This window comes from Leptonychotes weddellii, chromosome 1 (genome assembly GCF_054177405.1).
Source record: "Leptonychotes weddellii isolate Sample4059 chromosome 1, ASM5417740v2, whole genome shotgun sequence".
In the NCBI taxonomy this organism is placed as follows: domain Eukaryota; kingdom Metazoa; phylum Chordata; class Mammalia; order Carnivora; family Phocidae; genus Leptonychotes; species Leptonychotes weddellii.
The window spans coordinates 179,420,017-179,435,216 of record NC_138369.1 but is presented as its reverse complement, the minus strand read 5'-3'; the positions used below and the strand labels follow the sequence as shown (position 1 = coordinate 179,435,216).

At 38.2% G+C, this 15,200-nt stretch overlaps 1 protein-coding gene across 2 annotated transcripts; it reads left to right on the top strand.

Moving 5' to 3' along the window:
* The first annotated feature begins 431 nt into the window (after positions 1-431).
* CCT8 (chaperonin containing TCP1 subunit 8) lies at positions 432-14,106 on the top strand. 2 transcript variants are annotated; one of them, XM_031038461.2, is made up of 16 exons: positions 432-611; positions 3,397-3,487; positions 4,141-4,220; positions 5,517-5,666; positions 6,108-6,288; positions 6,399-6,460; positions 7,353-7,490; positions 8,362-8,540; positions 9,269-9,335; positions 9,413-9,500; positions 9,582-9,697; positions 10,414-10,485; positions 10,564-10,728; positions 11,039-11,158; positions 13,461-13,565; positions 13,881-14,106. In XM_031038461.2, the coding sequence occupies exons 1-15, from the start codon at positions 552-554 to the stop codon at positions 13,551-13,553; spliced, it is 1,662 nt and encodes a 553-aa protein (XP_030894321.1). In that variant the 5' UTR covers positions 432-551; the 3' UTR covers positions 13,554-13,565; positions 13,881-14,106. The 2 variants fall into 2 exon arrangements, with proteins under 2 accessions (XP_030894321.1, XP_006742800.1); XM_006742737.3 differs by lacking the exon at positions 13,461-13,565.
* The last annotated feature ends 1,094 nt before the right edge of the window (positions 14,107-15,200 follow it).

Here is a 15,200-nt window from a genome sequence, read left to right as displayed (position 1 = left end):
TACAGATTTTATTTAACGCCCTCAAGTCGCCAGCGCTTCCCACAGTGCCCAAGACAGAGCAGACGCCCAGCGACAGATTTCGGTGGAGGAGAGCAGGTGCTCCGCCTCGGAGAAAAAAGGTACACCTGCCCTGATGTTGTGGGTGGGTCTGGAAGATTTCGTACAAGTTAATCTTAAGAGGAGCGGGTTCCAGGTCAGAAATGGCAAAAAAAACAAACGTCCCGACCTTGGAGTTTCAGCAACGGGGTTAACAACGCAGCGAGCGACGACCGCCAGGTCGCTTGGACGTTTGCCAGCCGGAAGACCGAGGGCGCGCTCTGCGATCGGCCCAATCGATCGACGTGATCGAGGATCGTCAACTCAGTTCTGGCTGCAGGAACTGTTTTTTCTCGCGAGGCTTCAGACCAGGCGGCCAGGGAAGAGGCGGGCCCAGCTGGAGAGAAAAGAGGAGCGTGGGGTCGCCGCACGCTGCGTCCCCAGGAGGCTTTGCGTGCCCCTCGCTTCCTCCCGGATCTTCTGAGCGAGCGCGTGAACGGCTACCTGCGGAGGCCATGGCGCTTCACGTCCCCAAGGCCCCGGGCTTTGCCCAGATGCTCAAGGAGGGGGCGAAGGTAAGGCATGGAGGAAGAGGGAGTGAGGTAGGAGAGTTACCGTACGGCTGCGGCGGCCGGAGCGAAGGAGAGGGGCCTGCTAACGGGCCGGGTGTGCTCCTTGGGCACAGCGGTCGGAGGAAAAGAAGATTCCAGAAAGGGAGGTGTTCTGGGAGGCGTAGGGAGGCTCGGCCACCGAGGCCCGCGGGCGTTTCCGTTCTTCCCCGACTTTTGTCGAAGGGGCAGAGGCGGCGAAGAGAAGGGCAAGGCCACAGAAATCGCGTACTATGCTTCCTAGCTGGGCAAGCGGAAAGCAGCTAGTGCATTTTCCTCCATCCCTAAAACGGGGCTGATTTGGCTCTCCACCTTTAAAGGATGTTTTGAGGGTGAAGTCGAATAACGTAGGTGAAATTGATTTGGGAACCGCGAAGCCGATTGACACAGTTCAAGGTGTGGGTAATCCGAGGAGAGGGACAAGGGCCAGTCCTTGACAGCTTTCCTTCAGATGAGGGATAGAGGGAGGGCTGCCCGGTTCGTTCGCAGTAGTTCGTTATGGTAGGGAAAACGTTACTCTGAATTCAAATGGGTTTTGGTCCCAACTTAGATTAGCTAGTTTGATGTAAAACCAACCCTCAGGTCTTGCTTTGCTCTCTAAATTAAGCAAAAGATGGTAGCTTTGAGGCGTAACTCTGGCTTACCGTGTTAAGTATAAGGGACGCTCTGGAGTAATTAAAACTTTTTGTTTTGTGGTCAGATCGTGAACGTCATTTCAAGAACATAAGTTCTTTAAAATATCTTGATATACTACTGATAAGTTTCTCTCTTGTGTTCAAAGTGTTCCTTTGTTTGTCTCCCAAATTTCCAATACTTAAATATAGATCATTGTGGTTCAGTTTACAGTAACAGTGTTAGGGAACTAGGTTTTTGTTGGCAGAATACACTTGGGATAACATGAGTATATCAAATAGTTTAATGTAAATCCTAGTAAAACAGCTTTGCTGGTAATGACATTGACTATTCTAAAAAGTGAGACTGAAATTTTTCGTAGTTTTTATTCTTTTGAGACAAGGATAATTTCAAATACTGATGAAAGAAAGAGTATTGTTTAAAAAAAAAGATTTGATAGAAAGTACTGTAGTAGAGAATGACAGAAAGTAAGAAAGTCTGCCTCCCCCCGAAAAAAATGAAGGGTCATCTTACAGTTAAGTAAGATGTTCAAGGAAGAACTCTTACTCTGCTCCTCCCCCTGCTCATGCTCTCTCTCTCTCTCAAATGAATAAAAAAAAAAAAAAACTCTTAGCTCAGTACTGAGTGACAAAAGGAAACAGCAAAGATTAAACAGGGCAGTGTTCCAGGCTGAGAAACTAGTAGGTACAAAGACCCTAAGGATGAAATGAGTTTGACCTGTTAAAGAAAACAGAAAGGTGCTGGGGTTGAACCTCATTAAGGGAAGGCAGGAATGGTGAGAGATGAATCTAGAGAAGCTGTAGGTAAGGACTTGAGCATATAGGACCTTGTAGCCCTGAGGAGGGTTTTACATTTTATCGTAAGAGTGATGGGAAACCATTGATATGATCCGAATTATGATCACATGACTGTTCCTCAGAGAATGGGTGAGGGAAAAAGCCAGCATGTAAGCAAGATCAGACTGAGTGCTATTTTAAAAGTTCAGCTCTCGACTCTGAAGATATTGCTTCTAAAGTAATGCTTATTAACATTAGGCAGATCACAGTTCCTTTTATGAATATTATAAAAGCCACACCTTATGCTCTAGAACACAACCATCTCATAGAACTACCCATGATGAGGGACATGTTCTGTATCAGTTCTGTCTAATACAGTATCCACTAGCCGCATGTGGCTACTGAACACTTGAACTGTGGCTAGTGCAGTTGAGATACTGCATTTTTTTTTTTTTAAGATTTTATTTATTTTGTCACAGAGTGCGAGCGCGAGCATAAGCAGGGGGAGCTGCAGGCAGAGGGAGAAGCGGGACCCTGGGATCATGACCCGAGCTGAAGGCAGACACTTAACCGACTGAGCCACCCAGGCATCCCGAGAAACTGAATTTTTAATTTTAACTATTTAAATAACCACATGTGGTTAATGACTACTATGTTAGGCATAGCAACTCTAGAAAAATGTTCACATGAACAAACAGGAGGCTCATGAAACCCATCAGAGGCCACAAGTAAATCCCAATTCTTAGAAGTCCGGTATAAAGTTTGAGAATTTTCATATTGTGAGCAATTCAGCAGTTTTTCAGTATGGATGCATTAGAATTGTGTTCCATTTCACAAAAGCATTCAGAAGTCCGTATACTAAACATTTGGGGGCAGGTATGTTAAGTGGAAATTCCCAACAAACAGAAAACTGCTGGCTTTATAATGCTCAGGTTCCTAACATAATAAAAATATTCATACCATATTTTCAAATTGAGTCAAAAAGTAATGATAAACTGAAAGGTATTTTTACCTGAAATACCTCATCTGCATTCACTGATCAATCACAGCATTCTTCCCTGCACTTTGACTACATTTGAAAAAAAAAATTATAGGCTTTATGTTTTGATGTGTAAGCAGGTACCTGTGGTCCCTAAAAATGTCACTTTATTCAACCAGTGAGCAAATTTATGGATCATTTATGAATAGCAAGCGCCATGCTTTCCATAAGCCTTGCTTGATTATTCTTTCAGCAGTCCTGTAGGTAGGTACTATTATTATTATACCCATTTTAAGATGAAGAAAATCCTTGTGTTTCACTGTTCTGTCTAATCAGAAGGGGGTTTTGTTTGTTTTTTTTACAGCATTTTTCCGGATTAGAAGAGGCTGTGTACAGGAACATACAAGCTTGCAAGGAGCTTGCCCAAACAACTCGTACAGCATATGGACCAAATGGTAATTTCCAAATTCATGTTTTTAAAAGATACAGTGATAGAATTTTATGTACTAGCTTCTTCAAACTTACTCTGGGAATATTATACATAAAATGAGAGTATTAACTACCATACAGAAGTAATTTCATAGTTCATTGCCACCAGTGTAGTGTTTTCAGTTTTTAACCAGCAACTCAGGTCTCTTTAGAAAAATAGGAATCAAAATGTTACTTTTTATCATATTGAGAGGATAGAAAAATTATGGTGCTTCACTATTGAGATGATACCTAATGTAAGGGAGAAAGTTCTCTTTTGCCTCCTGCCATCAACTGAATTTAATTGGTACACATGTATGGAAAGCAATAAAACTATACTTTTAGGTAGATTATTTGGTCTTTATGTTACCATAATTTACATTTATTGAACAAAAATATGAGAAGATAGACATCCTCCCTAATAAACATTAGGAGGTTAGAAAGGACAGGAATAATATGGGGGTGCATTTAGGCTAATAGAGTTTTAAAGAGTTAATAATAGGTGTCTAATTTTTATAGTTATTTTAAAAAATAGATACAAGCTTATATTTCTTGACTAGGTTTTCTTGGGTATTTGGAGAAGGATTTGAGCGATAATGGATTTCTTTTTCTAACTTTTTTTTTTTCTTTTTTTTTTCAGGAATGAACAAAATGGTTATCAACCACCTGGAGAAGTTGTTTGTGACAAATGATGCAGCCACTATTTTAAGAGAGCTAGAAGTAAGTTATTTCTTTGAAATCAAGGAATGTTTGGTGATGTCAAAAATTAAGTATATATTGACATAGAAAAAACCTCTTAGGACAATAAGGGACTTTTTTCCCCCCGGCTTCAAAGTTTATTATATCAGTCTTCCTAATTATGGTGTCCTCTTTAGTTTTAACATCTTACCACTTAAATTTAAAAACCTCACAAGTTATTAGTTTATGGAGGATTGGATGTGATAAAAGCATATTTGCTAATAATCATATCGAAGTGAGTATTTGTCTCATTCTATAGAGTAGAACACTGAAGTGAATTATTCCATAATGCAGAAATAGCTGATACATAAAACAGTGGTTTAAAAAAAAAAAACTGTTTCTTTGGCTCTGTGAAAATAAAACAGTTGGTGGCATTTTGCTTTGTTTACCTACAGTTTTGATGTTACAGAGTCTGTAGAATAGATAACTACTGGCAGGGTTGTGAGAAAGGTCTGGCACCTGAACATCAGAGAGCCATTCCTCATCTAGCTGCTTTGTAGCTGAAAGATATTTTCAACTTCAAGGAATTTTCCTGAATTTAGCTCTTAAAGCATCAGAGCTTAATCTTTTTGAATGAAACTGTAGGTATGTTAACATTTCTCTACTTGCTTAAATAACAGTCTGTTTTTAAAATAATATGGTGAACAGAACAAATTTAATTCCAGAAGATGTTTATGGGAAGACTAGTCATTGTAAGTGTTAATGTTGGACACTAAGATGGACTCAGGAGTTACTCAGGGATGGTGGGAATATTGCCTTGATAAAACCATAGTGACGGGGCAGCTGGGTGGCTCAGTCGGTTAAGCGTCCAAGTCTTGATTTCAGCTCAGGTCTTGATCTCAGGGTCCAGGGATTGAGCCCTGCATTGGGCTTTCAGTTTAGCAGGGAGTCTGCTTGCGGTTCTTTCCCTCTGCTCGCCCCCACTTGTGCATGCACACACGCTCCTGCTCTCTCTCTCTCAAATAAATCTTTAATTTATGCCTGTAATAATATTCTGAACCTTATGTGCGAAGATGTATGTACTAGATGACCATCAAAAGAAGATGCAGTTTTAAGTTGTTTTCATTTGTAGTGATGCATTTGTGCTGACAGTCTCAGAGGGATTTGGATTGTCTTCCTGGGACCACACTATAATATATAGCAGTATGACTGAATGGAGTTACCTAGCCCACGGGGAGATTGGAGTCTGTTAACTTAAGAAGGAATGGAAATGAAAAACTTAGTGTTGCTTTAAGGATCAAATGTTTTTGATATTTAAATTCAAATCCCTTCTACCAGGTACAGCATCCTGCCGCAAAAATGATTGTAATGGCCTCTCACATGCAAGAGCAAGAGGTTGGAGATGGCACGAACTTTGTTCTGGTATTTGCTGGAGCCCTTCTGGAACTAGCTGAAGAGCTGCTGAGAATTGGCCTGTCAGTTTCAGAGGCAAGTGTTCATTTTATAATGTACTCCTATTTAATTTGTGCCTATATATACACATACCGTAAGAATCATCATTGTAATAATAGTTAACGTTGAGCGGTTTACTTGTGCCACTTCCTGGAGCACATGTGCCTTACGTGCAGTATCTTCTATTCTTACAAGAACTCTATGAGTATGGCCTATTAAAATTCTACTTTATTTTAGATGAGGAAAGGGATACTTAGAAAAATCTGTAAGTGGCAGTTAGCATTCAAATTTGGGCCATCACAAAAGCCTGAACTCTTGGTTAGTAGGCTATGCCGTTGATGCTATTCTGAAAGTATACTTTGTCATTATATTTGGAAAACAAATACCCGTATTCCTTGGGTTACCAAAATAAGCTATTTTTTAAGTCATGTCAAAATTATGTCTTTTGAAGAAATGTTTTTGCTCTTTATTTTTAAGGTCATAGAAGGTTACGAAATAGCCTGCAGAAAAGCCCATGAGATTCTTCCTGATTTAGTGTGTTGTTCTGCAAAAACTCTTCGAGATGTTGATGAAGTGTCATCTCTGCTTCATACCTCCATAATGAGTAAACAATATGGTAATGAAGTGTTTCTGGCCAAGCTTATTGCTCAGGCATGTGGTGAGTATATCAGTAAATGAAAAGCTCCAAAATTAAAATGTCTTAATGAAACTAAGATATTTTCTCTGTTGTTGCAATGTATCTTTTGATATGTCTCATTTTCTTAACAGTGTCTATTTTTCCTGATTCTGGCCATTTCAATGTTGATAACATCAGAGTTTGTAAGATTCTGGTAAGTTTAGAAAATGCATCAGTGTTGTCTACATAGGTCAATTATATTTTGCAGAAAGGAAAAATGTGTTCATCCAAACTTAAATTTTACCCCAGGTTTTGAACATTTAGGACTTTGTGCCTTTTGAGGTATCATTTGTAACTTTTGATATTAGGTTAAATTTTAAAGGTTGATGTATTATCTCCTTGTAAAGTCCTCATCTCTCCATGACAACTTGAAGGTTGAGAATGGGGTATAAATAAAATACCACGTCTTATATTTTTCATATGTGCTGAATTAAAACAATAAACTTAGAAGCCAGTTTCGAATGAGATGAAGTTCTGTGGCTCTACAATAGAATCACATCTTAATGTTAGTATTGAAATAAGAGTATTCTTTTTTAATTTTGTGTTTCCTATAGTAAAATTTATAATTTCAGTTGAGTTTGCTTATATAAATATACCTGCTGTGTATTTATACAGATGCTGTGCATTTTCTGACTCCATGCACTACCTCCTCCTCCCCCATTAAACTGTAAGCTTGTAAGATCAGAAACTCTGCTTTGTTCCCTCTTCTATCCCCAGTACTAACAGCTGTGCCTGCTCCATTGGCACCAAGTATTTGGTGAGTGAGAGAATGAATGGCTCAGAGCCATTGTTCTCGGTCTTTGCTTGGTCCCAGTGCACTGAAGGCCCCCCGCCTCCTCCTTAACAGTGGCTCATTCTCAGAGTGATTTCTACCTCAAGCAGACTCATGTGCTTTCCGCCCACCACGCCACTCCTAATTACCAGGAGTCAATTCCTTGGTGTATTACTTTATTTAGAAACAGGTCTTTTTGGTACATGCAAAATAAACAACTGAGCCTTGATGTTACTTTGAGGAGATCATGGATGACTTTCGTATTCAATTTTAGGGCTCTGGCATCTATTCCTCCTCAGTATTACATGGCATGGTTTTTAAGAAGGAAACCGAAGGTGATGTAACATCTGTCAAAAATGCGAAAATAGCAGTGTACTCTTGTCCTTTCGATGGCATGATAACTGAAACTAAGGTATGTAGACTTCAAAACCTTAAAATTAAAGGTAAAAATTTGACACTGCCTTTTCAGGTTAATGTTTTATGATTCTTAAGTTTTTAGGTATAGATTGCTCTACTGCTTAATTATTTAAGATTGCAGGATTGTATTTCTTAGAATCAGATTCCTGTTCTTTTTTGGATACCTAATTCATATACTAAATTTGAAACATGAAATGGTAGCAGTATAGTTTATGTTCTAATATACAGCTCTTGACTCCTGTAAGTACTTGCTTAGCAAGTAAAATGCTCACGGAATAGGAGTACTGTGTGCTCTTCATTAGTATATTTAGAAGTTGAGATCCTGTAGCATCCTGAAACAAACATGCTAATATAATTTGAAAATAATAGGTTTGTTTTTAAAAATACATTGTTAGGAAGTTTGAAGTTCTTGTTTATAGGTCACTTCTGTCTTTGTCCCTAGAATTCTTAAAATCTGAGTTGATGGTTTAAACAGTTTCACAGTTTGTAGATGAGCCAGGGGGAGTCATTTTAGAAAAGTTTAGAAGAACTTCGAGAATCACAACGTGGTGATTTTGGTACACCAATTGACATTTGTCAGAAGAAATGCCAAGACCACCTGCCCAATATATCTAAAATAAGTGTTTCTCCAACTTTTCTACAAAGTGCCTGTCAAAGAGCAAAATGCATCAGTTTTAGGAGTGGGGGGCTCTAGCAGTAAGCTGAGTTTCTATGAGTTTTATACACATTTTGTATTGTTTCATAATGTGTGTGTAATTATTTTCCTATTTTTTTGCCAAATCTTTATTCAGTAAAATAATACTCTATGACGTCGAACACCAAACTAGTAAAATGGTTCTAAAGAGCATGCTTGCTTGTTTTGCTAGGGAACAGTATTGATAAAGACCGCTGAAGAATTGATGAATTTTAGTAAGGGAGAAGAAAATCTCATGGATGCACAAGTCAAAGCAATAGCTGATACCGGTGCAAATATAATTGTAACCGGTGGCAAAGTGGCAGACATGGCTCTTCATTATGCAAACAAGTACAATATCATGTTGGTGAGGTGAGAGCTGCATTCTATTAACCTGTATTGTAAATAGCCTTTTGGTGGTGAAACACCGAACACCTTCAATACACCATGAATTCATGACTTAAAAAAGGGCAAGTAGAAGATATTGGATCAAATAATAGCAGGACTTAACTCGATCTAGAGGGGCAGGAAACACCTGTGAGAACTAACTTATATTTATACTGAGAGCTGAAGGACCAATCAACAGATGTTATTTGAAGAGGGAGAGGAAAAAGTATTCAGGCAAAAGCCACAGCTTGAGAGACCAGACTCAAGCCTGGTGCACACGGTCAGGGTATGGGATCTGGATGTAACTTCTAATCCATAAACCCATTTATGGGGCACAGGAGACAACTTACCTACCCATTCCCACCCCTCCCAGCACCTGACCAAATATGCAGTGTAAATCTCTTCTCTTCCTTGGGGCTCTCGTGATTGCCCAGAGTGAAGCAGAAGTTTTCTATATACCAGGCCTGCCTTAGTGTTGTAGAACTATAATTCTTGACATTCTAGTGAGGCTCGAACTCCCCCAATTCTAGAATAATGCCGTCTACGTAGACCTATGTCTGGATTACATGTGCAGTCCATACCTATTGAGCTTAAATTCAGAATCAAGAATGTGACTTGGGGACCAGTGTACAGTTTCCTGTTTCATCTCTGCATTGTGTTATGGTATCTGATGGAATTAAAACTTCTCTTAAGCTCTCTGGGTTTTTTTAAAGGTTGAATTCAAAATGGGATCTCAGAAGGCTATGTAAAACAGTCGGTGCTACAGCTCTTCCTAGATTGGTATGTATTTTGGACAACATTAAAATGTAGTTGAACCTTTTTGAATTACTTTTATTATAACAGTCACTTTCTTTTAGACTCCTCCTGTTCTTGAAGAAATGGGACATTGTGACAGTGTTTACCTCTCAGAAGTTGGAGACACACAGGTGGTGGTTTTTAAGCATGGTATGTAGAAATGGTCAAGTATGTTTATGTAAGTATGGGGTGTTCATTTGCTTGTATTAATATATTTAAATTTCTTGACAGAAAAGGAAGATGGTGCCATTTCTACCATAGTGCTTCGAGGCTCTACAGACAATCTGATGGATGATATAGAAAGGGCAATAGATGATGGTGTTAATACTTTCAAAGTTCTCACAAGGGTCAGTATTAGCAGTACTCTTTTTTTTTTTTTAAAGATTTGATTTATTTATTCATGAGAGACAGAGAGAGAGAGAGGCAGAGGGAGAAGCAGGCTCCCAAGGAGCAGGGAGCCCGATGCGGGACTCGATCCCAGGACCCTGGGATCATGACCTGAGCCGAAGGCAGACGCTTAATCATCTGAGCCACCCAGGCGCCCTAGCAGTACTCTTAATTTAGTAATTTGTAAGGTTTCAAACATAGTTGGCAGAGAACTTCAAAATGAATGGCTTATGTAAGAGCAAAGTACCTTTTTTACTTAAGGCCAAAGTGTCCGTTGCTGATGAGTATGATAGTTTTCTGAAATGATTATGCAAAAAAAAATAAGCGGCAAAGCAAGGCTTTTGACTTTAACTGTTAGAAAAAGTCAGTTTATGGTTTTTTTCTTTTAAATGTACCTTTAGTTTCTTAAGCATTATTCTTAGTGCTTTGTCTGTGGAAATGCAGGTATATTGTGTGCTGTTCCCATTCTTAACTTTGGTTCTCCCTTTTCATATACCAGACCCTATGTACTATAAGGTAATTTGCCCAAGTCACTCCATTATTATGAAATTTGTAATTAGAATTTGTGTAACAATGCCTGATTAAAAGCTCTAGTCTGGTGGAGTACTAGAATCTGAGAAGATTAGAAAACTATAAATTGCTTCTTAGTAAATTTTTTTTTTCCTACATATTCTAGGATAAACGCCTTGTTCCTGGAGGTGGAGCAACAGAAATTGAGTTAGCCAAGCAGATCACATCATATGGAGAGGTATAGCTTTCTCTGTATAAATTGACTCTTGTCGTGTTCCTTGAATAAAGTACAGTGCTAAACACATTTTTGTTTTAGACATGTCCTGGACTTGAACAGTATGCCATTAAGAAGTTTGCTGAGGCATTTGAAGCTATTCCCCGGGCACTGGCAGAAAATTCTGGAGTTAAGGCCAATGAAGTCATCTCCAAACTGTATGCAGTACATCAAGAAGGAAATAAGAATGTTGGATTAGATATTGAGGTATTTGAAAAAACAAACACTGTAAACTTACTTATTTTGTCAATATAAAACATAAAAATGGAAGTAGTAAGTTTAAAAGGGAAAGTCAGAAAATGTTCTAATTTGTAAGCAGATGATTTTCATAACAAAAGCTTTGACATAGTTTGTCTGACATTTCCTTTAAATAACCTTTGTTTTATAGTGTGCGTAGGAGAGTACTTTCATCTGGCAACTTTCTACATAAGGAGCCATGTGTTTTTATTACTGAGCTAAACATGTTCACATTCAACAATTTAAAGTGAAAGAAGGAAAATTGTTTTTGTGCTAACAGGCTGAAGTTCCTGCTGTAAAGGACATGTTGGAAGCTGGTATTCTAGACACTTACTTGGGAAAATACTGGGCTATCAAACTGGCTACGAATGCTGCCGTCACTGTACTCAGAGTGGATCAGGTGAGTGACAAGAGAAATTCTGGTCTTTAAAAGTACTAATTTTCATATGGTTCAGTAGTGTATTTTCATTGAACTGGTTATTCTAGCCAAAGGCATATTCCTTTATTTTTCATCTTAGAGATGCTAAAGTGCCCCCAGAAAAGTTCGGGGTTTTTTCTGTTACAGTTTTAAATTGTATTTAGTATATTTCAGCTAAAATAAATGAATATCTTTTCGGTGAAAGAAACCTTTGCCATTTTTAATCTGGAATGGATAAAACAAGTTCATAGTTTTCAGACATTTTTTAGCCTAGGAACCCCTTTCTACAAATAACATGGAAACTCCGGGAGTTCACTGTGTCATGTGGAAGGCCCATGAAGCCCTGAAGCATGTGCACGCCACCAACTTTAGGGAAAATGGAGCCTCTAGTTGTCCATGGAGTTGCTAGAACCTAGGTGCATAGAATTCTATCTGCTAAACTGTTTTGAGGAACTAAAAGAAAAGTGTCAAAAATCATAGTATTTCTGCCAATTTTTTTGCAGGGGGTGGTGGGAAGGATACTGTGGCAAAGAGGAAAATGGTCAAGACTCTTCTAGGTTCAGATATGAGCCTGAATTCAAAGGGGATTTTTCAAAAGGTGTTTTCTGAAATCCATTTTCCTTCAGAATTCTAGAAATGATTGTTAAGCAATGAGTTATTTTTAAGTACTTAATAGAAAGTTGTAATTGTGAGGGGCATGGTTATAAATCCATTAGGTGAAAATCATGCCAAATTAATCTTGGGAGAAACAAGTTATAAGTAGAAATTAATGGAGAGGAGATTAGATTTACTCTAAGCATAACAAGGACCGGTTAGTTGTTGATAATTAAAACATTCTACACCTCAGTAGAAATAAGAACTTTTTTCCTACTTTTGGTCCTTGAGATGACAAAAAATGGAACTGGATATCCAGTTTCAACTCACTGGAGATAAACAAATTGGATGTTCATGTCCTGGATTTATTAATAGGGTGTGTTTGTATCAGTGTATCAGGTAGTTTCCAGTAGAATATGGTTTTGGAGTTCTCAAATAGTGCAGGCCGAAGAAAATGGTTTTTCTAAAAGTTATACTAAAAATAGAAGGGGACAGGAGAAGCTAAGTACATTGAAGCATGAGGTAAACTGGAATTCTAATAGTGGGAGTTCCTTAACTGAGGAACTTTTTAAATGGCAGTTATCCAAGTGAGACAGTAATTATTACTAATAACCCAAGTGCCTTGATCACAGAGGCACTTCTCAATTTTGGTTTTAAACTGGGATGCCTGTGTTTTGTTTTATTGTAGAGCGGGATGTTGATTGTTGTGTGTCTGGACTTTTTTCAAATATCTGAAGAACCCATCTGACTATCAGTAACCAGTTTGTTACTATAATGAACTTGTACTCTTTAAGGGACTTGCGAATCAAGTTTTAAGTATTGAAGAACTTAGGGCTGGATTCATCTTTGTTCAGATGTTTGTTTCACTAGTTCTGAAATTATAGTCCCCAAACCAACAGCATCAAGATCACCTAAGAATTTGCTAAAAATATAAATAAATTCTCGGGGCCCCTAACAGGCCCACTGAATCAGAAACTCTGGGAGGAGGCCCAGCAGTCTATTTTAAATAAGCTCTCCGGTGATTGATGCCTACTAGGCTGAGAACTGTTCTGAGATGTTTGGTTTTATCAAGCTACACTCAGGTTCTAAAACTGTACCTAATACCTTTAATTCAGCCTGAATTTAACCTCAATTAGTGAAATGTTATATGAAGAATTTCAAGTTTACATTTCCTGTAGAAGCTTCTGAAAAAAGGGGTGTTGAATCTATTGGAAGTGGTAGTGAAGATGTTTTACGGTTTGTGTTGCTTGAGACACAAGCAAGACCCCTTGATGTTCTACAGAAAGATCTCTTAGTCCTATAAATTTGGGAAGCAATGAGTACTATTTTCAGGTTAGAGATTCAGAATGTACATTAGAGTTTGAGAGTTCTACTTTGAGGAAAGCCAGCTAATTTAATTTAGATTCTCCCAAATTTGAGTCCAAAGCTGCCACTACCCCTCTTTTTTCTCCCAAATAAATCCTTTAAAAATGCTAGATGGTTATACTTTGAACATATTTGGTGGTTAGTGCATTTTAGAAAAATTAGGGGCTTCTTGGTGTGTTCTTTTAAGTTACCAGGAAACTACATATTTGGTAATTGTTTATGAATACGCACTTCCTGCCACTTGAATGGTTTTCATTTACAGGTACTATAAAATTTCAGTGTTGAACTTTTATATATATTTTTATTTATGTACCAACCACTTTAGATTATAATGGCAAAACTGGCAGGTGGACCTAAACCTCCTAAACCACAAGGAAATTGGGATAAAGATGATTGGCAAGACGAACTTCATATATAAATAGCAAATCAGGTGCCAAACTGATTTATATTAGTAATGCATGCAGGTATTTTTCACATTTGGCTAGGGTTATTGAGTTACTGAAGTGCATGTCTTAGAATGCCCTTCACTAACGTGTTTGGATTTTGTTGCTGTTAATGTCCACAAGAGCCGTCAAAGCATTGCTGGAAGCTAACAACTTTGTGATAGTGTCTCATATGCAGTATATAACAGTTTGCTTATATTGAGAGGATTGCTTCATCTTGAATCAGTCTAGCAGAAAAATATTCTTTCTCTTCATTTTAAAGGTAGAGTTTATAAGTATGTACTTGTGGTTTGTTTTTTCAGATCATCATGGCAAAACCAGCCGGTGGGCCCAAACCTCCAAGTGGGAAGAAAGACTGGGATGATGACCAGAATGATTGACTGGCTTAGTTTTTACTATAGGTGAAGACTACATTTGTAGTAGTAGTCTAGGAATTGCCTGATGTTTTCATATTTTCCTTAAATTAAGAAGTGTTTTGTGTTTATATCCTCAGCTGGATGATACAATAAACATGTTGTTGGTATCAAAGCCTCATTGATGAGCAGTGTTCTTGGACGTGAATGACCTGTGTGTCTCAACCTTGGTAATGAAATTAGCTGTGGGACCTCAGGCAAGCCACTTAATTAGAGGCCAATTCCAATATATAGCTGGCTTGCTGCCCGTTTGGAACACAGCCATGCTCGTGTATTTACATATGGTCTATGGCTGCTTTCTGTAAGGAAATGGCAGGGTAAAGGAGTAGTGATAGAGACTAAGTGGCCTACAAAGCCTAAAATATTTGCTATCTGTCCCTTTACAGGAAGTCTGTCTCCCAGATTGGATTTCAGTTTTTTCACAGCTCTGCTCTGGGAATTCTAAGACTTGAGAGGGCTTGTTGTAGTACCAACGAATGATCTGTTGAATAGCTAGCTTAAAATACAGTCCAGTAGTAGAATGTAAAGATACTTGTAATACAACTGAAAATCTATCTGGTAATAGAGATAATTAATTAAGCAAGTCAGTTTTTATAAAGTAGATCTTAATTTTTTAAGATCAGTAAGGAGTTTTGAAAAAACATGAAAGGTTAACTGATTTTATAGGACACAGGCTACTGTTGTGTTGGTTATGTAAGGTCTATGAGTAACACTGAAATTTTATATTTAAAAAAAATTAAAATTTATATTTTTGGTATTTGGAAAGAATTTTGGGAGCAGTACGACTGGGACTTAGATAAAGTCAAGTGTTAAGAGTAATGGAAGTTTATAGACAAGCTTGGTATCTATTAAGGCTCTTAGGATTATAAGCAACTTGGCAATGCTGGCTGCCTTGGGTAAAGACATTTTCTCTGGCATGCTAGCATTAAGGGGGACCTGGTATAAAATTACTTGAGTCTTGGGAGTGTCTACCTTGGGTCAGTTAACAGTTGCACAGGACAAGTGCAGTTAGGCCCACACCGTAGCTTACGTACACTGTATGCCATCAGAATTGTAAATACGAGTATTTCTTCCAAGTATATACGATTGCCAATATCAAATGTCTATGCTTATATAATCAACACTTTTTAAAAATACACCTGAAGTTTCATTAGCCAGTCTGAAACATTTTTTTAAATGTTACCTGCTAGGGTAAGAACACAACTTAAA